The sequence below is a fragment of the Pelodiscus sinensis genome, chromosome 2, assembly GCF_049634645.1.
Source record: "Pelodiscus sinensis isolate JC-2024 chromosome 2, ASM4963464v1, whole genome shotgun sequence".
Lineage (NCBI taxonomy): Eukaryota > Metazoa > Chordata > Testudines > Trionychidae > Pelodiscus > Pelodiscus sinensis.
Genome location: NC_134712.1, coordinates 213,477,746 through 213,502,231, shown reverse-complemented (window position 1 = coordinate 213,502,231; position 24,486 = coordinate 213,477,746). Strand labels below are relative to the sequence as shown.

At 44.0% G+C, this 24,486-nt stretch overlaps 1 protein-coding gene across 3 annotated transcripts in view; it reads right to left on the bottom strand.

The window, feature by feature from the left end:
• The window catches only part of CDK6 (cyclin dependent kinase 6), a 210,773-nt gene that overhangs the window by 105,506 nt on the left and 80,781 nt on the right, over positions 1-24,486 (bottom strand). For all 3 annotated transcript variants that reach the window (XM_006114476.4, XM_075922365.1, XM_075922366.1), the window contains exon 4: positions 11,982-12,149. In XM_006114476.4, coding sequence (XP_006114538.1) covers positions 11,982-12,149 — 168 coding nt within the window. The remainder of the gene's footprint in view (positions 1-11,981; positions 12,150-24,486) is intronic.

Here is a 24,486-nt window from a genome sequence, read left to right as displayed (position 1 = left end):
TACATTTCAAGATAAACCTGGAACTGAATCAAAACACGGAGCTGCATTCTCTGCAATGCTTAGATGATGATATCAGCTGTAATGGAATAGAAGTATAGATATGGTGACCATATTTTCTGAACTAAAATTAGGGACATGTTAGCCACACACCCCTGCCATAAGAAGTCCCACCCCTGGAGGTAGTACTCCTCAGGTCAAGATGGACACATGACCAGAAATAAAGGATGTTGTATGCTAGGGTTGCCAGGTGTCCGGTTTTCTACCGGACAGTCCGGTATTTGCACCGTCTGTCCGGTAGAAAAATTCAGAAAATACCAGACATGTGCAATGTCTGGTATTTTCTGAATTCCCGGCTGGGCGCCGGACGGAAGCCTGGCGCGGGTGGGGGAGTGACTGGGAGGCAGGGCCACAATTGGCGCTAGGAGCCTGTGGTCAAGTGCACAAGCCCGGAGAGGGGGAGGGTGGGCTGGGGGATGGGGACTGGGGCTGGGACTCCCAGCCACTCCCCCCGCCTGGCTTCTGCATGCAACCAGAGGCTCCCAGCTGAGAGGCGGGGCTGCGATTGGCGCTGGGAGCCTCTGGCTGCATGCAGAAGCCGGGCAGGGGGAGTGGCTCCCAGACACTCCTCCCGCCTGGCTACTACTAGCAACTCGAGGGAGTGCCTGCCAGGGGCGCGGCCCCTTGGACTCCGGCTGCGGTCAGTGGCTACACTCCCCTCCACCAGCTCCGCTTCCTGCCCCCCTTCCTCCAGACCCCCCCTACTCCCGTCCATCCCCGTGACCCCCAACCCTTCCCAGCTCTGCTTCCTGGCCCCCCTTCCTCCCAGCCCCACCCCCATTCCTCCCGGCCAGCCCCTGGACCTTCCCAGCTCTGCTTCCCTCCCCCCTTCCTCCTGGATAGCCCCGCAGCCCCCGGACTTCTCCCCCACCAGCTCTGCTTCCTGCCCTCCCCCCTCCCGGCCAACTCCATCCCCCTCTTGGCCAGTCCCCCCCCCCCCCCCCCAGCATGATCAAGTATGTCTGGTTTATTGGCAGGGTCTACCTGGTAACCCTACGTGTGACCCCTCTAAGAACTCCTCCCACCATCCACCCACCAATAGGGATGGGTTTGGCTCCCATAGGACCTGCCATGCAACTTGCCTGCAATTGCATTAACCCAGTTTGCATTGCATTAAGTTGGGGGGAGAGGCTGGGGGAAGTGTTCTCTCTAAGATTTTCCTCCCGTGAGCAGAGTGAATTTGGTCTTGTGCACCAGTACTGAATTTATGTGTGCTTGTTCAGATGTGCGCTACTGTGGCACCCAAGTTATTAATAAATATCTTATAAACCTCTCTCTTTTCTCTCTGCTGCCATGTCTCCCACCCTCTCCTCACCCCGTCTGCTCCCTTGGTGTCTGCTGGCCTGCACCCCTCAGCCTCCTCTGCTGTCCTGGCTCCTGCCCTTCTCACTCCCCTCCCCTGTACCAGCCCTTCTTTTCCCCCCTCTATCCACTCCTCCTCTAGTCTCACTCTGATCATCTGTAGCTACCCCTCACCATCCCCTCTAACAACTCCCTCTACCCACTTGCCCTACCTCTCTCCTCTATCCTATGGTGCCCAACCCTCCCCTCCATGTGTCTATCCTTCTGCTTCACCCCCACTATCTTCTGTCACCTTCACCTTCCTGGTGCCTCCCTCCTTCTCTCACTGCCCCTGCCCTCATTCCCCTTTTCTCCCTGGTGCCCACCCCTCACCACCCTTTGCCTGAGTTCTCCTCACACCCCTCTGTGCCCTCACACATGACTTGCTCCATCCCCTGCCTTCCTTCTGCCCATTGATGGGGCACTGGGACAGAGTATTTAAATTCGGAACTGTCCTGGAAAAATCAGGACATATGGTCAGCATAAGCATAGAGCCCTGAACCGAGAACTTGGGAGGTAGGTAATTAAAAATATGATAGTTATTTTGTCTGAAAACGTATTTGGTAAAGACAGATGCTCAACAAAAATTTCAAAAAATCACAAATATACTCACAAGCTTTATGATCCGAAAGCAGTAACAGACTTAATGATTATGGCCTAGATTTTAAAAATTCAGTGGGAGCTGCTGGGTTTTGAAAAGCTGCTGCTGCTGCTTTTCAAAATCAGGCCACTTACATTAGGTTCCTAAATATGTACCATACTCAGGAAACTAACTTTAGGACCTATTTCTGAAATTACAAGTTTATAATAACGTCTTCTCTCATGTTTACTTGCTTGCTTGCACTGTCTCTGTATATATAATTAGTCCTCTGCCAAATTTCAACTTCTTTAAGGTTCTCAAGTTGGGCACCCAAAATCTCTAGTCCCATTTGAAAATGTAGGCACTTCCTGTCTGATTTTGGGAAGACTGTCACAATGCATATGAGCAAATGCAACCTTTATTCTAATATTTCCTAGTTCTTGCATGCTTGACTGTTCAACCTAAATAACATTCTTTTAACAAAGTTGTTTATATTTGTAAGAGTGTGTTATATATATCACTGTATCAGCCTTAGATAAAACTGTCACTGACCTGAACAATCAACTCTTTTCATTATCTTTTGTGTACACATCCAAGCCACATGATCCACAACAGCCAACATGAATGTACTCATTCTAGCTATATATATATATATATATATATATATATATATATATAAATAAATGTCAGCCAGAAGTTTTGCTCACTGAAAATGATTTTTATTTTTAAGATGACTCTGGAGATACATCACTAAATATATTTCTCATTATCAAGTGCATGCAATGGAAAGAACCTCCCTGGGCAACACATTCCAGATTCCTTCAGCTGCCCTGTATCTGCACTATGAAAATTAACTCTTACTGGACAAAACCTGAATTACAGGGCTTTTTGTGGAGAACTCTATAGGGATAGGGAGTAGGGATGTAATAATAAAACCAATAAGCATGAACTTATTGGTTACTGTATCGATTACACACAGGCTCCCAACCCCGCTCCTGGGGAGCTGGCTGCCACCAGCATTGCTGGCTCTGTATCAGAGCTCACAGCACCGGGTGGCAGCCAGCTCCCTGGAAGCAGGGCGGGGAGCCAGGAGCAGAGAAGGGAGCCAGCTTAAAAGTCAGCTCCCAGCATGCACTGGCTGCTGAGGAGCAAGCTGCTGCTCCACACTACTTCCTTTGTATCAGAGGTAGCACCGCAGCTGGCTCCCCAGGAGTGGGGCCGGCAGGCTCCCGGGGAGCTGGCTGCTGCCCCACGCTACAGACTCTAAAGTATAAAGCTTCTACTGCAGAGTCCAAAGTGCAGGTATCTCCTTGGGACTGGGGCTGGTGACACACAATGGCTGCCGGCCCTGCTCCTGGGGAGCCAGCTGTGTTGTGGGCTCTGCAGTATAAGCTTTATATTGCAGAGCCCACAGTGTGTAACTGCTTTGATTTTCAGCAGTTACATGGTTACCTAATTAATGGCTTTTTAACATCCTTGGAACTTAACCCTTCAGCACGTGGGCCAGCTGTGAGACTGCAGTTTAAACATAGGAGCCTCCATTGGCAACTAAATATGCTAGCATAGTAGATTTTGCAACCTCTGCAGGGATTTTAGACTACTGAATCTGGGAGAGCGTGGATCCATTAGCTCTTCTTTTGGTCATCACCTCCCAGTGTGTCCTTTTTTCAACCTGCCTATTCAGGGCCAGCTCAGCGCACCCTCCAGGAGAGACAGGGAGAGAGTTCCTTGTGCAGCCTCTGTGCCTCTACCTAATCTGTAGAGGGTATAGCAGGGTTGTAAAGCGGATGCTCCGTATTTGAGTGAACATCTTAGATGTTGAAGATAAGGTTGTATTATCCCAGTTAATCAGATAACTGGTTAAATATTAGGTTAGCCTAATGTCTAACTGGTTAACTAACTAAAGTGGGATCCGGGGTAGGGGCCACTCCAACCTGGGGCTGCCACCAGCTTCCAGCACCCAGCTCCCCCATGGGGATTGGGACTGCCACCGTCTCCAGCTCCCCAGTCCCCTTGGAGCAGGTCCTGTCTGCAGTGGACCCAGGTTTCCTGTAGACAGAGACTGCTATCAACACCGAAGCAGCCCCGGCCTGTGTCCACTGCAGACCGGGGCTGCTCAAGACGAGATCAGCCCTTGCGGCTTGGCAGGCTCCCTGTGGAGTAGGAACAGTCTCCTGCCCGTGACAGGGAGCTACTCCAGCCCCCATCGGTTACTGGTTAACTGGAACCGAGAGGCATCACCGGTTTATGGTGATTCTTACCAGTTAGCTGGTAACCTGGTTAAACTTTCACATCCCTAGTTGAAAATGAAAGCAGTAAGTAGAACTAATTTTTGTATGGCAAGAAAATCAGAAAAAAAGCCATCTGCTTTGGATGGATCCCACTAAGGTTAATTGGGAAATTACCATATTGCTGAAGATGAAGATACTGTACTATGAAGAAAAAAGAAAATCTCCACTGAGTGCAGTTTTAAAGCATATTCTCCAAAAGACAGCAGATCGTCCTTCCAACTGGCACTGTGATTTCAGCCTTTTAGTTCTGGAAATTCTGAGACAATAACTACACGATACAAGTTAAAACCTTCTTGTGGGTGAAACTGAGAGTCTTGAATTTACAGGACTGTTATTTATCAGAGATTTTGAAAACAACAAACTTTAGATAAGCAGCTAGTTACAATCATACTGCATTCCAGGATACACACATTCTTTCAGCAGCATTCTAGAATTCAATAGCACATATTTTGATTTCCTGGACATTCATGCATGACTCATTTTCCTTTTGAGGTCCAGCTGGGAATACTGGAGGGAAGTGCTATGAGCTACAGAACTGGAGATCTAAGTTCAAGACTAGGTATTTTCTCACCACAGGAAAGACTAGAAGAAGCAAATCATATGTGAGTGAGGTGATGTCTTTTATTGGACTGACTTCTGTTGATGAAAGAGATGAACTTTTCAGCTACACAGAGCTCTGTAAGGAGGGCCATCTCCTTGGGAGTGCAGGGCCTAGGACACCCCCCTGCCTCAGGCCCTGCCCCTTTCAAAAGCCCAGCTCCTGCTCTGCCCCCTCCCTGCTTCTGCCCACCCCTGTTCCATTCCTGGCCTACCTTTTTCTGGGCCTGTCCCTATTGCACCCATTCTCTCAAGCGTCTCCCTCCGAGTGACATGGCCTGGCACCGACAACAGGGGTCAGGCCCTTCCCTGCACTCACTGTAGTTGCAAAAAGTGGAGCAATCTGGCCTCAGCCCTGCAGTGTTCCCTCAAGCACAACTCCCATCTGCGATGCTTGGGGGAGGGACAGGCAGGAGCCAAGTCACTCGGCTTCCCACCACTGTGATGAAATGCAACTGAGCAGACTGGGTCTGGGTCACTCTGATTCCTGTGACTCCTGCTGCTGCTTGTGAGTGAAGGGACAGACCTGACCCCTGCTTCTGGTGCCAGGCCCCTTGGTAACTCCCAAGTCCTCCCAAAGTGCAAGACCCAGGACACCTGCCCTGATAGCTCTATCTACAACCCTACTTACTCCCATATGTCAGTGTGCTCTGGCCCCACTCCTGAGGATCCCCCTGCCACTCCGCACTGCTGCCTCTCTATCAAAATGGGGTGGCAGGCGTGAGCTGGTCCTCAAGGGGAACCAGTTCCCCTTGCAGACTGGATGCCTATTGCCCCGCACTGCTGCCTCAGATACAGAGGCAGCAGGGCGGGGTGGCAGCAGCTCTTCGGGGCGGTGTGTGTGTGTGTAAGCTGGAACTGAGCCGGGTTGCCTGCCCGCCTGGTTCCTAATACACTTTAAATGCAGAGCCACAGCAGGCGTAGGTCCTGGACCTGGAGCAAGCCAGGACTGAGCCGGCCTACCTGCCTACCCGGCTCCTAATACACTTTAAATGAAGAGCCTCAACAGGGAAAGGTCCCAGACCCAGTGCAAGCTGGACTGAGCCGGGCTTCTGGCCAGCCTGCTAAAACATTTACTGGTGGGGGGGAGATGCATGTAGTCTATAACATTAACCTATAAGCTTTTGCTTCTCTCCGTGGGCAAGGAGTCCGCACTAACTGGGATTTAAAAATGGCGGCGCCCGGCAAGATGCAAATGAAGCCCGGGATATTTAAATCCCGGGCTTCATTTGCAACTTCGAATTACTACATTAACCATCCTAGTTCGAACTAGGGTGGTAGTGTAGACATACCCTCATATATTAGTTGTGATGAGGGCTTACATGAGCGATGGGCAACCTAATTTAGCGGGTGGGCCAAATGAGTGGCCCTCCATCTCATTGGGCTGCAAGATTATTTTAACCAAGATGGTCTCTCAGGATAGGGTAATTTTACTAACTGTGCTTGTGTATCTAGACTTTTGCAGGATGTGCCCACTGAACCATACTAACTCTTTGGATGCAGAGGGAGTGCATGGCTCTCACAGTCAATGTTGTGTGCAATCAGCGTGTACCTCATTTCACATGCCCTTGTTTTACGTGTGCGTCACTTTAGTCATACTGGTAGGAAAAAAATAACCTGGATGGAAACCAGTGGAATCTGGCAACCCTGCATGTGGTCAACAGTAAACAAAATGTCTCATGAGCCACACACAGAATGCCAATGGGCCGCATGCACCCTTGGGTCACAGGTTGCCCACCACTGTCTTACATCCACATTATTTACTAACCAGATGGTTAGCATCTTACAGTGTAACACTGGTAGAAAACAGAGAAGCACTCATTCTTCTTTGAAATAGGGTGTTTTTTCTATCTTTTTTGTTAATGTTTTTATTGCTGTAACTAATTTATATATTTATTTTTACAAAGTAAGCCCAGTTAGTGAAAATTATTTTATGCTCCCTTGCCACTATACCAACAAAATGAAATCCAAGTTGCTGCATGATGTGACTTGTAAACCATTTGTGCTGAACTGACTGCCAGGAAATGGATGGAAAAATCTTTATCCTGAAGAAATACTCAAATAAAACGCTAGCATAATCTGAAAATGTTGGGTTTTAAAAATTTCTCAATCTCTTTAGCTGATCTCAGTATAAACAATTTAGTGTATTAACAGAGAAACTGATTCCCCCCTCTCAAACTTTGAGCAATTATAAAAATAAGATTCATAAAAGGAAAAATAGCAAAATAGAACAATTTTGTTTTCATTTCAGGGAGGGAAAAAAGTCAGCAGCTCTGACATCTAATCTAAACCACAAATTTTCCAAAAGGCTAGTATGAGTGTTTTACAAACACTAAACTCTTTCCAGTTTGGCTTAATTTTTCTGGAGTTAAATTATTATTTAAAATTTCGACATATGCAGTAGGATGGGCTAAGACGCTCTGATCACAATTATATGTGCTCATCTCACTTCGCTCTCTGATACCCAGCAATTTAATATACATTTCCTTTATCTATGGCAATCTTACATATTTACAATTCCGAACACTAAATGGACTATTCTTTCTTTATACTTTAGCCTTACCATTTTCACTTGTGGACCTGCTCCTCTGTCTAGGGCAAGTGTTGCCAAACTAGAACTTAGTGCCCATTTTTCTGAACCACAGAGAAAAGCAACAGCTCATTTACTTACCCATTTAACTCTAAAATTACATAACCATATCAACCTCTCTTCTCTCTTCAACCCTCACTGCATCTCTTATTATCACAAAACCTATTCAAAATGCTCCCAAGAGCCAAGACCATCAGACAGACAATCCAACTTCATGAGAAATTGAAAGGCTGATTCATTCTTCCCCATTTGAGAAAAAGCCCAGGAATTATTCTGTCTACTACTATTATTTCTGATCTCTATCACTTCTTGGTTTGACCACAGCTGGGACTAGTATTCTGCCCCCTAAACATGTGTCACATTATCCTGAAAGTTTTATTCATTAACTGGACGAAGTATCAAGAGATTTCTTCTTTAAAAGACAACATGATGCCTAGGAGACTGACCTGCCAGAAGAATTCTTTAGCATTGTGGAAATAACTGGCTGTCACTGAAAAACTGCTTTGAAGTTACTCATTTGCAGCACCCAATGAACTAGGGCTAGATCAGTTCTTTTTACTGGATTACTTTCATGGTGAGCTCTTTTTGTCCTATCTAAAGAGTTCCTTTGTGACTAAAGAATGTGGATGTATCTTGGGACTGATCTGATACCTCAAAAGATGTTTCTTGTAGCTTATCTTGCTGTAAGCTCTCTGTTGAAAGAAATGATGCAGAGATCTCATGTCACTGGATCAGTGATAGCTCTTAAAATGTACCTTTATCACATAAAAGCAATAGAATGCAGAGACAGGAATGATACGCTAACCTATACCCCTAGGCTACGTCTAGACTGGCATGATTTTCCGGAAATGCTTTTAACGAAAAAGTTTTCCGTTAAAAGCATTTTCGGAACAGAGCATCTAGATTGGCACGAACGCTTTTCCGCAAAAGCACTTTTTGCGGAAAAGCATCTGTGCCAGTCTAGACGTGCCTTTCCGCAAAAAAGCCCCGATCGCCATTTTCGTCATCGGGGCTTTTTTGCGCAAAACAAATCTGAGCTGTCTACACTGGCCCTTTTGCGCAAAAGTTTTGCGCAAAAGGACTTTTGCCCGAATGGGAGCAGCACAGTATTTCCGCAAGAACACTGACAATCTTACATGAGATCGTCAGTGCTTTTGCAGAAATTCAAGTGGCCAGTGTAGACAGCTGGCAAGTTTTTCCGGAAAAGTGGCTGATTTTCCGGAAAAACTGGCCAGTCTAGACACAGCCCTACAGTGTAGGAATTTTATTAACTGACACACTGCTAGAACAATGTTTCTCAAAGTGGCCCACGTTGAGAAAGCTGCTAACAGGCTGCTCTGGTTTATTCATCTAAAGGTGCCATAGCCATGAAGCCTCGCTACTCTCATTGGCTCAAGTTCGCTATTTCCAGCCAAAGGGAGTCGTGGGAAGCGGCTGCCACTTCCTGAGGCTCCCCGTGGATGGAATCAGTGAACAGTTTTACCTACGAAAGCTCATGATTCTCTATATATTTTTTGTCAGTCTCGAGGGTGCCACAGGACTACTCCTTTTTAATAGATAGCAAATGACACATTACATCACCAAAACACAGATAAAGTCCATCATTTAGACTAATATGTTAGCTAACTCATATTAAGTAATGTGTATTAAACACCATTAATTACATAGTTTAGACAAGGATAATGATGTTTATAATCATGGTAGATGGTCACGTTATAAACAAGGGTCCCCACTAGGTTACAGCATGCCAGCCAATGTGATTTTAAAGGCACTAAACTGCCTCTATGCTTGGAGCTAAGCAGTGTTTTCAATTACGTTAGGCTTGTCCTACACTTAAGAAGGTGTATCTGTATCACTCTTTTAGCTAAGTATAAGATTTATCAAAATAATTATACAAGTAGAAGCCCTTGTGTGGACACCATTATACCAGCATATTGCTGGGAATGAGCTATATTGCTATAAGCTTGGATGAAAAAGCTCTTTTATACAATGTATGGACTTTTTTCATGCATGTGCAGAATAAAATTTTATGCACACCAAGGCATGTATGAATGTGCACCACCTATAGAAACACAAAACCTAGTTGGGCACTCTGCTAATCAGCCAGGTGACATCTGAATTTCTCCTGAGCAGCCACACAAGCTCACAGCTTATAGAGAACACTGGCTGTGACTGAATGAGCTGCTGACATATCAACAGTTATGCAAGTTTAAGGAGAGCCTCTTACCCTCTGCCCACTGCCACCCCTTTCTTTAATACTTCCAAGAGCCAGAATCAGTCCCCACTGAAATCAGCGGCAAGATAACTATTGTCTTCGAATCAGTCCTTAAGAAACATTCATGAAAAAACCCAAAACAGTGACTTGCCAGTCTGCACATGTCTGAAATGCAGAAGACGCTTCCTCCTGTTTAATAACATGATGATATAATTTTCTGTCTTCATTCATGCTGAAGCAGGAAACCAGAGCATTCTGTCATGCTTTACAAATGTGGTAGGGCCCTTGCAGTTAACTAATTATATTGCTACAAGCCAGGTGATATCTTGTTATCAGCTGAATAAAATCTCTTTAAACTGATGTGTGAATGACTCCCTTATTAAAGAGAGATTGGGTGGCTGAAGAGTAATATATTTCATTGAACAAACTCTGTCCTGAAGAAGAGCTTTTGTGTAAGCTCAAAAGCTTCTCTCTCCCTCCAACAGAAGCTGGTATAAAAGATATTACCTCACCCGCCTTGTCTTTCTCATATCCTGGGACAAACATAACTATCTCCCTCCTCCATTTAAATCAGTAGTACTAAGAGACAGTTGAGGAGGCCACACTTAAAACAAAACCTAAAAGAGTGATAGAAATGTAGCCGTGTTAGTCTGCTGTAGCTGAAACAAAATACAGGACTATGTAGCACTTTAAAGACTAACAAGATGGTTTATTAGATGATGAGCTTTCGTGGGCCAGACCCACTTTCATATGTGATATCCATTATCACCTGTAATACCATTAGCTCACAGACATTTACCTTCCTTCCCCCCCCCCCCCCCCCCCGTCCCCTGCATCCCCCTTCTGTTCTGAAATGTGATTTGTCCTTTTCATATGTGTTCACTTTTTTTTAATTGTATCCTTTGGTATATATGGTTGTGACTATTTTCTTCCACTATTTGATCTGAAGAAGTGGGTCTGGCCCACGAAAGCTCATCATCTAATAAACCATCTTGTTAGTCTTTAAAGTGCTACATAGTCCTGTATTTTGTTAAAACCTAAAAGAGTTTGTCCACAAACTAGCACTGTTGGATGGAGGGTTTAACTGAGTAATCTAACCATGCGGGGGCACAGGAAGTGTGGGAGAGGATACACAGAAAACGTGAACAGGTAAGAACAGACTGAGTAGGAGAGACAGCCCAAAGCAGAGGCTGAAAAAAGCATATCTGACTCTGGAAAAAAAGCTTAAGATAGGTTTTCTGAGTTGAGGTGCAGGCTAAAAAGACTTTGATGCTATGAGCAAAAGAAAGCTATTTCCTGCTATTTGATTCCCTCAGTATGCACAGATGCAGGACTTTGTCCATAAACAAAACTGGACAAAAGAAATACCTAATCACCAATTTCTAATCACTGATTTCGATTCCTAACTGGAACATCCACTTTGATTAGCCATTTGGCTTGAAAAGGGGCAAAAATAGCAACAGATTACTTTTTATCAATGGATTAATTTCTAAAGTAAAATACATAAATATAATGGATATTACTTTCAATGTCTTTCCTTATAAATCCTATCTTTCTTGTCCTAAGTAAAAGTGACACTGTCATGGTAAATATAGCACTCAGGATGGCAAAGGGAAACATAAGAATGGCCATCCTGGGTCAGACCAAAGGTTTGTCTAGTTCAGTATCCTGTCTGCCAACAGTGGCCAATGCCAGATGCCCCAGAGTGAGTGAACAGAAACAGATAATCAGCATGTGATCCCTCTTCTGTCATCCATTTCCAGCCCCTGACAAACAGAGGTTAGGGACACCATTCCTACCCAGTAAGTCTAACAAGCAGAACACAAAACCAAACTAGTAGCACATTTAATCTTCAGTTTAATCTACATTAATAATCACTCACTCACTAATTATCACAACTGAAAAGTATGGGAGTAAGAAGTACAATCCACGTGCATGCATATGTAAAATAGCAACCCTAAGTATGGGATTTTTCAAAGTACCAATGTGATTTTAGAGCACCAACAGAAAACAATTGGACTTGTTTTCTTAAATAACGTTAGCATGTTTGAAAACCATACCCTAATTGGCTGGCCCAAAGCTATGTACATATAGAGTCAATATAACAAGAATTATAACTTGGGAGCTCCCAGAACACCATTCTATGCTTAAAAGACAAGTACATATCTCAGCCTCATTAATCAGTCCTTATGTAATTCAGAGCCAATAATCAGTAATAAAGCACAGTTATAATTCTCTGGAACTACTGACTATATTAACATAGGAAATAGAGCATATTACTGAGGATAAAAATAGCATTTTGAAACTTACCACTGAGGTAAGAGCCATCTGAAAACTGTAGATTCGTGCAAGGCCAAAGTCGGCTAATTTTATCTGCCCACTGCTTGTTACGAGGATATTTTGTGGTTTCAGATCACGGTGCACCACTCTGTGTGAATGCAGAAAATCCAGCCCTCGCAACAGCTGAAGCATCATGTCCTAAACACAAACAATAGTTATCAACACAAGCTGGCAAATAAGCAAAGTCTTATTCCTGCAAATTGCATAACTATTGACTTGAATATATGCAGAAGAGACAAAAGTGCCTATTAACATAAAACAGAAAGGATGTTGCTTGACACAGCTGATTTGAACAGGTGTACTTACCAAGGTAATGATTGTTTCTAGTTGAATTTATTTGAACAAACAAATTATCTGTCATTGAGAAGCAGAAGTGTAAAGACTGATCATTACATGTTAAAGAAATTATAAAACAAAATTCTTTCGGGTAGAAAAGTACCGTATATACTCGAGTATAAGCCGAGTTTTTCAGCACATTTTTTGTGCTGAAAAATGCCCCCCTCGGCTTATACTTGAGTCCGCGTCTCGAGAACTGAGGCGGGCGGGCTCAGCGCGTCTCTGCCGCCGGCCGGGTCTAGCCGCGTGAGCCCGGAGCTCCGGCCCCGGTAACCGAGGCGCTCGGGGCGGGGGGCGCTTCCGGGAGCGGGCTGGGCTCCGTGTGTCGGGGGTCGTCGCTGCGCGGGGCGCTCGGAGCCTCTGCCGGCCGCTTGGGTTGCGGGTGCGCCCGCAGGTGCTGCTCGGAGCCAGCGGCCTTGCCCCGGGGCCGCCGGCAGGGAGGCTCGGGGAGCAGCCGAGAGGGGCTCTGGCCTGGGAAAGGTCCCTTCAGGGGCTCATTGGATTGGCGGGAGGACTTTGAGGACTGTGTTGTGATCTTCTAATATTTAACATTATTTATTTATTTATTTATTTCTCCTACCAAGAAATCTTAAGCACTTGCACTGAATTTGTCCTAAAAGGTAAAACCCTGCATGTAAAGTTTATTGTCCAGTGAGATCTATTAGATGATCATTAATTAATACACAATCTCTTCATGTAATTTTATTGGTATCTATCTTCATTTTTTACATTTACCAGTAGCTGCCTCATTTCCTACCCTAGGCTTATACTCGAGTCAATATTTTTTCCCAGTTCTTTGTGGTAAAATTAGGTGCCTCGGCTTATATTCGGGTCGGCTTATACTCGAGTATATACGGGTATGTCCATAAATCTTCAAAACAACTTGAAGCGCAAATTGTCCTGTCAAAGCTGGCAAAGCAGCTATTCTGCAAGCCACCTAATACGTAACTGAAGGGAGACTCAAGCCACCTAATACATAACTGAAGGAGAAATAAGCCCATTAAATAAAGGTTTGATTGGTCCTGTCCAGCTGAAGTCACTGAAAGCCTTAGCACTAACTCCCCTGGGCACAGGATTGGGCTCTGTATGAGAATACTAAATCTTAGCTAACTGGCACTGTCAACCTTTTCTTTTTATATTCATTCTATTATATAAAATTTACAAAATATGTCAAGAGCTGTCTTTTGTTCTATGTTTGCGTAGCATCTGGCACAGTGGGATCCTGGTCCATGACTAAGGATGCTACACACTATGGAAGGGGTAATCAGTTGTTTTTTGTTAAGGTCCAAATTTGTTGGTGAAGATATAGTCAAGGTCCAGATGCAAGGGAAAATAATAAAAAATAATAATAACAACGATAATAATTACTATATATAAAGATTTTGGGGCCTGTTCAAAAGTGTCTGGTGGTCTGGATTTGGACTGTGGTCCACCCATTGACCACCCCTGCACTAGGTAACACAAATCACAAGGTTTTTATGACAGTTTTTATAACATTTTTAGTGTCAAAAAGAAACTTTTTTTATTGATATTCATTAGGTTTTTCAGGCTTCAAATCATTCTTGTACCTCTTTTCTGGACCCTTCCAATTTTTCAACATCCTTTTGGAGGTATGGATACTGGAACTGAGTGCAGTATTCCAGTGATGGTCTCACTAATGCTGTATGCAAGGGCAAAACCATCTCCTTACTCCTATTTGACATTCCACTGATCATACATAATCAAAGATCCCATTCACTCTCTTAGATACAGCATCACACAGGAAACTAATATATCATTGGTTATCTGTCATAATGCCTAAGTCCTTTTTAGTGTCACTGCATTCTGGGATTTAGTCTCTATAGTTGGGACATAATCCTTTAGAATGATTTAATAAACCATTTAAAAAATGATTAATCTTCAGTATATTCTAGAGGCTTTTAGAATAATTTCTGTACACATGTATTTGTTTCACCCATATTAAATTCTGTAGGAATATTTCAAGTGTAAACTTACATGCACAAAAAAGGTGACCACAACATCTTTAACTTTACTCCCTGCCAGGGCTGGATTACCCAATAGGCAGACTAAGCATGTGCTTAGGGCACCAGCAAAGCAGGGGCACACACACACACACACAAAAAAGAGATTTTACGGTATAGTATTGTTTTTATTTTGAATTACATATGGGGGGGGGGGCACCATAATCAACCATGCTCCCTGTCAACCATTAGCCTGCATGTGCATCACACTTTAAATGTAAAATGGAGACCTTTTGTTGAATGTGGTTCTGGTTGATGTGTTGAGCCTCTGACAATAATGTATCCAAAGGCTTGTCTACACAGAGGGATAAATCATGTTAACATTTGTGCATTAATTGGTCTGGGTACACTGCTGGAACGCTTTAATGCTGTACTGTTTGAAATAGTATTACATTAGAGTGCTTTAGTGCACACCAGAAGAGTCTACATAGACTGATAAATATGCAACACATTAATGCGCTTTAGAAATCACACCCCCTTACGGTACACTGCCTCACCATAGTGCCAAGCTCTGTGGTTACTGAATCTACTTCTGTTTGTGTAGTTTCTCTTTGTACTTGAAGAATTGTGGGGAAAATGTGATTATGATTTTGTGTACACATCTATGTTATAATCAATAAGTTTTATATTCTGTCACTGTGCTTGTATAGCCTGATCCAGAGCCCAATGGCTTTTGGATCAATCTTCTAGGAGTTTAGGAGCTGATCCAGCAAAGCACTATAGCACATGGTATCAAGTATCAGAGGGGTAGCTGTGTTAGTCTGGATCTTCAAAAGCGACAAGGAGTCCTGTAGCATCTTATAGACTACAGATATATTGGAGCATAAGCTTTTGTGGGTAAAGACCCGCTTTGTCAGATGCATGTAGTCAAGTGGAAATATCCAGAAGCAGGTATAAATATGCAGGCCAGAATCAGGCTAGAGATAACGAGGTTAATTCAATCAGGGAGGATGAGGCCCACTTCTAGCAGCTGATCTGGAGGTGTGAATACCAAGAGAGGAGAAGCAGCCTCTGATACTTGACACCATGCAAGGCACTGCATTTAGCCATACGGAGTGGAAATCCACCACCCTCATGAAGAAATTTGCACAAGTTCAGACAGATATCATCTTTCTCTCCAAATGCCAACAGATGGACATCATACCCAATGGACTAAAGGTGAAAACTCCATTGCTATCTACATACTGCATAGACCACAGTGAGAGATTATGCCATACACTATCAAAGAAACTGAGGAACCACTTGATCAGCATCCTGTACAGCAATCAGGAAAACATCAAAAAAGAGCTCTCCAATCTGGAGACTTTCATAAAAAACCAGCCTTCCATAGAAACGGACTTTACTAAAATAAGACAGGAGAACTACATAGAGGGGAGGGATAGCTCAGTGGTTTGAGCATTTGCCTGATTAAACCCAGGGTTGTGAATTCAATCCCTGCGGAGGCCATTAGGGAAAAATATTTGTCAGGGATGGTACTTGGTCCTGCTGTGAAGGCAGGGGACTGGACTCGATGACCTTTCAAGGGCCCTTCCAGCTCTAGGAGATAGGCAATCTCCATTAATTCAAATTATACACTTCACTTCCCTACAGAGGAAAAAGGACTGTAAGCTGTCTAAAACCATACTGGCCACAGCAGTGGTACCCCTAACTCACCCAGCAATATCATTAATCTATCCAACTACATGCTCAGCCCAGCAGAATAGTCTGTCCTATCTGGAGGACTCTCTTCTTGCCCCACCACCCCCACAAACATAATACCATTCTGTGGTGATCTGGAAGCATACTTTCGCAGTCTCCAACTCAAAGAATACTTTCAATACAACACTGAACTGTGCACTGACACACAGATTCCCTCCCATCAACAGCACAAGAAGAACTCCACATGGACTCCTCCTGACGGTCAAAATGACAGTCTGGACCTATACATAGAATGCTTCCACCAACGCGCACAGGCAGAAATTGTGGAAAAACAGCATCGCTTGCTTCATAACCTCAGTCATGCAGAATGCAATGCCATCCACAGCCTCAGAAACTACTCCGACATTATAATCAAAGAGGCTGATAAAGGAAGTGCTGTTGTCATCATGAACAGGTCTGACTACCAAAAGGAGGCTGTCAGAAAACTCTCCAATACCAAATTCTGCAGACCACATCCCTCAGATCCCACTGAAGAATACACTAAGAAACTACACCATCTGCTCAGGACACTCCCTACACAAACACAGGAACAACTCAACATATGCTTAGAGCCCCGAGCAGGGTTATTCTGTCTACTACCAAAGATCTACAAACTTGGAAATTCTGGACACCCCATCATCTCGGGCATTGGCACTCTCACTGAACGACTGTCTGGATATGTGGACTGGTGGCTGAGCTCTGTGACTTTATCCTCACACACAATTATTTCAGATTTGGTGACAATATATACCTCCAGACCAGTGGCACCGCTATGGGCACCTGCACGGCCCCACAATATGCCAACATTTTTATGGCTGACCTAGAACAACGCTTCCTCAGCTCTCGTCTACTCACTCCCCTTCTCTACCTATGCTACATTGATGACATCTTCATCATCTGGACCCATGGGAAAGAAACTCTGGAAGAATTCCACCACGATTTCAACAGCTTCCACCCCACCATCAACCTCAGCCTGGACCAGTCTACACGGGAGGTCCACTTCCTGGACACCAAGGTGCAAATAACTGACGGTCACAAAAACACCACCCTATAGCGAAAACCTACCGACTTCTATGCCTACATTCATGCCTCCAACTTCCATCCCGGACGCACCACGCAATTCATTGTCTACAGCCAAGCACTGAGGTACAACCACATTTGCTCCAACCCCTCAGACAGAGACCAACACCTACAAGATCTTCAACAAGCATTCTTGAAACTATGATACCCACACGAGGAAGTAAGGAGACAGATCAACAGAGCCAGACGTGTACCCAGAAGCCTCCTGCTGCAGGACAAGCCCAAGAAAGAAACAAACAGAACACCACTGGCCATCACCTACAGTCCTCAGCTAAAACCTCTCCAATACATCATCGGTGATCTACAACCCATCCTGGACAATGATCCCTCACTTTCACAGGCCTTGGGAGGCAGGCCAGTCCTCGCCCACAGACAACCCGCCAACCTGAAGCATATTCTCACCAGCAACTATACATCACACCATAGTAACTCAGGAACCAATCCATGCAACAAACCTTGGTGCCAACTCTGCCCACATATCTACACCAGCAACATCATCACAGGACCTAACCAGATCAGCCACACCATCACTGGTTCATTCACCTGCACATCTACCAATGTAATATACGCCATCATGTGGCAACAATGCCCCTCTGCTATATACATCGGCCAAACTGGACAGTCCCTACATAAAAGAATAAATGGACACAAATCAGATATTAGGAATGGCGATATACAAAATCCTGTAGAACACTTCAGTCTCCCTGGACACACAATAGCAGATCTAAAGGTAGCCATTGTGCAGCAAAAAAGCTTCACGACCAGACTTTAAAGAGAAACTGCTGAGCTACAGTTCATGTGCAAGTTTGACACCATCAGCTCAGGATTAAACAAAGACTGTGAGTGACTAGCTAACTACAAAAGCAGCTTCTCCTCTCTTGGTATTCACACCTCCAGATCAGCTGCTAAAAGTGGGCTTCATCCTCCCTGATTGAATTAACCTTATTATCTCTAGCCTAATTCTGGCTTGCATATTTATACCTGCCTCTGGATATTTCCACTACATGCATCTGACGAAGTAGGTCTTTACCCACAAAAGCTTATGCTCCAATACATATGTTAGTCTATAACGACTCCTTGTCGCTATAGCACATGGTTACTTTAAGCACATACATATTTTTTGTCTAAGTCACCTAAATTTTATTTCAGTTCCATATCAAGAGATATGGTACATGTAGTGAATTTAGTGGATATGAAAAATGGTTGCTAAAGGAGCCTTCTTTCTGGCACTTCTACATGCCCCAGGTTTTTCCAGGTGTGTAAACTAATTACACATTCACTGAGCATGCCAAAAATTATTTTTCAAACACCTATACATTTTTTTTGCATTGCTCCTTCAAACCCAGTAAAGACAATTCTGCTCTGCAAGTATTAGTTATAGGCAATATCTGCTGTTTCAAACATCAGATGCTTTTCTTTTAGTCTGGACTAAAAAAGGAGACATCAGAATGTTTTAAAACCCAGAAATGGATGAATGTCTTTGAATTACCTCCCTCTACAAAAACTTCACAAGTAAAGTGTAAATTAAAGGGGAATTTTTTTCCTGAAGCTGTAAGTGTCTAAAAATGGTGGATAATTATTATAGTGTCAGTGTGACATGAATTAAAGAAGGAAAAAATATCATATACTTCAGTCCATCTTCTAACTAAAGCAAGATTTGTCCATACAGGGTATTTTCTGGGTTTTTTTTATTCCAGTTTAGTTTTTATTCTAATCAACTCTTTGTTTATCCTATACCTGTGCTCCTTGTTGTTTGCAAACATGCATGAATAGAATTTATTTACACAGCTCTTTGGGGAATAGATATTGTTATTACCTGAACTCATTTGTGAGCAGAAGGAGTCCATGTCAGTAAAGTGGCATTTGCTAATCAGTATTTGTTATTGTCTTGCTTCTAAATTTTCAGTCATTCAATCAGGGAGCAGAAACAATGCCATGTGACATATGTCAGCAGTCATACACCATGTACTGAATCAAGTGTTTTATGAACAATTCATAATTTGGCATATGTTTGGCATATGTTTGCATAAATAATTACTAAATAGTGAATAGATTTATACAAATCAAGGTAAAAATCAGAAAGAAATTTACAATGATTATTTTTCACAATTAATTATTCTACCAATTCTTACTCTTACCTGAGTGATTACGGGATTCTACAATCTACTAGATTAGTAGTTCTCAGCTAGGGATCCAGGGTTCCCTGGAAAGCTGCAAGGGGTCCACAAAACGCAGCTGACATTAGGGTAGAAATCCAGGGCAGAAAGTTGAAGCCCCACTGCATGGGGCTAAAACCTGAGTCCCCAAACCATCAACCGGTGCTAAAGCTGAAGCCTGAGCAATTTAGCTTCACCAGCCTCCCTATGGCACCATGGGTCCTGGATTTTATATGCAGAAAAACAGTTGTTGTAGCACAAATGAGCTGTGGAGTTTTTATAGCTTGTTGAGCCTCAGAAAGAAAAAAGCTGAGAACTCCTGTACTAGACCTCACACAAAGCACATGAAAGTACATTCCTTGCAAAAGGTCCCTTGTCATCTTCAAAGAGTAGATTGTAGCATGTTGTTTTATTTTTTCCCACAAACCTTTCCTGTGGCATCTGGCCATAGCATACTTTACATTGCTGCTCAAACATCTTTCAAAAGGTTGTTGAAAAGTCTTATAATCTCTACCTTGCCAGACAGTAGGGTGATACTTGTGCTGACAGATAGCTTGGGAGAACGAGTTATTATGGGTAAAAAACAATTATCTATCGAATGTATATAAATTCATCTTTCCTAGGATATTGTGTTCTTGCAAACAGACTATAGTAGTATCTGTCACCGCATTTTTGCAATTCCTACCACCATCAGATCATATTACAGAAGTTGCCAAGGTGCTTGCTAAAGTTAAGGTTGCATACACATTTCCACTCTAACCTCCTGTTTTCAGAGGATGACCATAATTACCACATTTTTACCATTCAATTTAGGATTTATATATTTGGTCTATACCCACAGGTATTGTTTTTTGTTTGTTTGTTTTAAGATTCAGCAAAAATGATTGAACCATTTTGGGGCAAAGTTAAAAACTACACTTTCCTCATACAGAAAAATGTAAATATTTATTTACAAGCCTATAGTGGAAACAGTGAGAGATAAAAAATTGAAATTTGCTATGGAAACAATTATCACGGAGGAAATTTTTTGTGTGTGCATATTCCACTGAAAATCAATATTACTTAAACCAACCAATGAGACTTTGAAAATAAAGTCAATTTTTCCAATATGCAGTGCATTTTACACCTGATTTTTCTACTAAATTCATAAAGCACCTATTTGGGCAAACCTTACCAGGCAGCTGATATATATTGGACTACTCGCCTGAGTAGATGTTTACCAACATGAATAAGGGTTGCATGTCTTGCCCAAAGAGTCCAGAATATTTCTTAAATAACGATATAATATTATGAATTTTCCTATAATACACAGAAGGTATAGTGGAACACCAACAGGCCGAACTGAACCCCAGACCTCTGGAGCTTAGTGCATAAGCCTGTAAAAGTCAGTTGTTTCTCAGATAAGGCTGTAGAGCAGGGGTGGGCAAAAGGCCCTGCACAGGCCGAATCCAGCCTGCCAAGCGGGTTGATCCAGCCTGGGGAGGCCCTGCCGCTCCCCTGACCCCAGGCTAATTAGGGCCTGGTGATGCGGGAAGTGCACAAAGTTTCCTCTTCCCTACCAGGAGCACGTAGCACTTTGAAGGGAGGAGCACGCAAAGTTTCTTCCACCCTACCCCTGCCCTGTGAGGAGCGCCGTGCACTCCTTGCAGGGTGGGAGAAGGCTTCGCACACTCCTCCGCCCCAGGCCAATCAGAGCTTGGGGGTGGGGGAGCTCATGAAGCTTCCTCCACCCTGCCCCCAGCCTGTGAGGAGTGCGCAGTTCTTGGAAGTGCCTCACACTCTTCCCGCCCCCTGGCCAATTGGAGGTTGGGGACAGGGGAATGCATGAAGTCTCCTCTTGTCCTGCCAGGTGTGCGCAGAACTTCAAAGTGCTACGTGCTCCCGGCAGGGTGGAGGAAACTTTGTGCGCTTCCCCTGCCCCCAAGTCCTAATAGGTAGGGCTCACCGAATCGCGGTGAGCCCCGCTCGCCAGCTGCGCTGTCCGGCGATCTGTGCATGCACAGATCGCCGAACCCGTCTCTTCCGGGTTTCAATCTACTTACCACGGGCGGGTAGATTGCATTATTTGTCGAGCCTTGCTAATAGGCCTGGGGATGGGGGAGTGTGCAAAGCCTCTTCCTGCCCTGCCAGGGGCATGGGTATTTAGTGGGAAGGGGGGGACAAAGGTACACCTCCACCCCAGACCAATCATGGTCTGTGGGTGGGGAAGCCTGGAAGCATCCTGACTCCACCCCTTCCATTTTGGGCCCCAGCCCTTCCGGGGCAGCCTGGGGCCATTGCAAAAATTTTTGAAGGGGCCCCTGGCCAGAAATTATTGCCCACCCCTGTTGTACAGCATACTCGTTCTTTCTCTCTGTAAGTGGTCTAAGTGCCCCTACATGGGACAGTGACCCACACCCAGTAGGTGTGTGGGTTACATAGCATCCATTAGTACTACTCTGTGTATGCTAGGGTAGCTCATGGGAGAGTGAGTGTTACAAGTCCTCTTGGTGTCATTTGGCAGACGATATGAGTTGATACGCCCCCAGCTATGGACTCTTGGGTCTTTAGTTCAAGCTGTGGGAGTCCAAGCTTTTACATATGGATGTCTCTGGGTCAGTCTTCTGCATCTTGGCCAAGAAGGCATCCGCCCCAGCAGCATCTCTGAAAGCTGATCATATAAAGTGCATAGTAAATTCTACTTAAATATCATGGATTATAAAGCCAGAAAAAAAAAATTATGCTTATCTGGTGTGACCTCCTGTATCACACAGGCTATAGTAATTACTGTACCGAGTCTATAGCTTCTGGTTTAGCTGGGTCATATCTTTAGGAAAGACATCCAATCTTGATGTATGAATGTAAAACGACAGCTAATTTATGACATCCCTAGATAGGCTGTTCTAATTACCCTTACTGTTCAAAGTGCTACATAGTCCTGTTTTTTTGTTTTTTGTTCAAAATTTGAACTTTATTTCGACACTGAATTTGTCCAGCTTCAGATTCCTGCCACTGAATCTTGCTCTATTGTCTATTTGGTTCAAGAGTCTTTTACTATCATACATTTTCTCTCCAGGTATGTATGTAACGAGCATTATTAATTCACCTCTTAGCCTTTTCTTTTCTAAACTACATAGATTAAGCTACTTTCATCTATTTCTGTACAGCAGTTTTTCCAGACCTCCAATCATTTTGTAGCCCTCTTCTGAACCCTTTATGATTTGTCAACATTTTTTTGGAAGTGTAGCCATCTCAGCTGGACACAGAATTCCAGTGATGGTCTCCCTAATGCTATACACCTGTGTAAGGGGATATCTGCCCTGCACTGGGCCTATGAGGGTTAAGTCCAACCTTAGGGGTGGGCTGGGGCTGTGGAGCAAGCAGCTGAGGCATATAGCAGCCAATTAGGGCCCAGCTGAGGGCTATATAAAAAAGGGCTCCTGGAGTGAAGGAGAGGACACTCTTGCTCCAGCTATGGAGCAGTTGGGACCTGGCTGGTAGGGAAGCTAGAGGCTTCCTGAGACACAGTAGCACTGGAGAAAAGTAGGCAGAGCTGAGGCGCTCTGTCCTGACCTCACTCCCTGGCTGCAGGGCGTGAGGGTACTAGAGTTGCAGGGAGACAGCCAAGATGGAAGATGGCAGCAGGTCCACATCCCTTGCCAATGATGAGTGGCCATTCCAGACTGCAGTTTGCCCCTGAGACAGGAGCTAGATGACGATTGGCAGTGGGTTACTGAGGCAATGTGGGCATAGGGAGTTGGGGGTTCCCTGGGATGAGAGGACCCAGAGTGCAGGGGTACTAATAGAGAGCAGTACTAGGAGGAAAGGGCACTGTGGGCAGGCAGGGACATGGGGCTGAACAGGCAAAAGACTTGAAAGAAAGGCTGAGATACCGACCAGCAGAGGGCACTCTGAGGCGGGAGATCTGATTCTTCAAGTGACCAGTGTGAGGTGCTGCGGGGGTGAGTCCCACTCCTCAGCACCACAGTAAAACAACTTCCCTACTTCTACTTGATGTCCCACTGCTCATACATCCACGATTTACATTAGTTCTCACAGCCTGTCTGTCACACTGGGAGCTTGGGTTCATCTGGTTATCCACCTATAAGTCTCTTTCTGAGGTTTCCAAAACACAGTTTGCCATCCTGTAAGTGTGACGTGCGTTCTTCGTTTCCAGGTATATGACCTTGGATTTGGCTGCATTAAAACACACTTTGTTCAAGTCCCTCCCAGGTTACCAAGCAATCCGGATAGGTCAGTGCTGCAGAGCATTCTTTATCATTATTTACCATTGCCCTAAATACACAATAGAGAAATATAATGAATGGTTTTTGTTATATACAGGCCTCCTAAATCAGTAGCCCCTGAACTGCACCTAAGAAATACTCCATTGTGCATGAATGCACGGTTAATCTATCTTCCTAGTTAACTGCCTTGTTCCCTAAATTGAATTAAATATAGCTGTGGTGCAGACTGAAAAAAAAAGTACATAGTACTGACATAATTACATATCTTAGAAAGAAAATAATTAATATACTAAAGATCTAAGGGTTAGATTTTTCCCATATAGGCACAGACATAGTAAGACGTAGCAGGGAGCTGCACCACCTTGGGAAGTCTAGGATAGGCAGTAGAATACATCCCATGTCCATAGAGGCAGTATACCTACCACTGCTATTTATTTTATAGGGTGAAGTTTTCCTGTAAAATAGGAAACTGGTATCTAAGGGTGTGTCTACACAGCAAAGTTATTTTGGAATAATGGCTGTTATTCAAAAATAACTATACGAGTGTCTATACAGCAATTCTGTTATTCTGAAATAATTTCAAAATAATCGACAGCTTATCCCAACTTCTGTAAACCTCATTCTATGAAGAATAACACTTATTCCAAAATAGCTATTTTGAAATAAGACATGTGTAGATGCTCCACTGCTGTTATTTCGAAATAGCCTCTTACCAGGGCCATTCTCAGTTATTCCCCCTGGGGCTCTAAATCGAGATCTACATTAAGGAAGCCTGCCTCAGATTAATTTTGAGGCTTCCCTGCAGTGTAGACATGCTGTTTTGCAAAAAGCTATTTTGGAATAACTATTCCAAAATAGCTTATTCCAAAATAACTGTGCAGTGTAGACATAGCCTAAGAAAGTGAAGCCACAGCTGATTCCTGTGAACTAGATGATATGATTTTATCCTCAGAATCTGAGTTCCTAACATGGAAAGAAC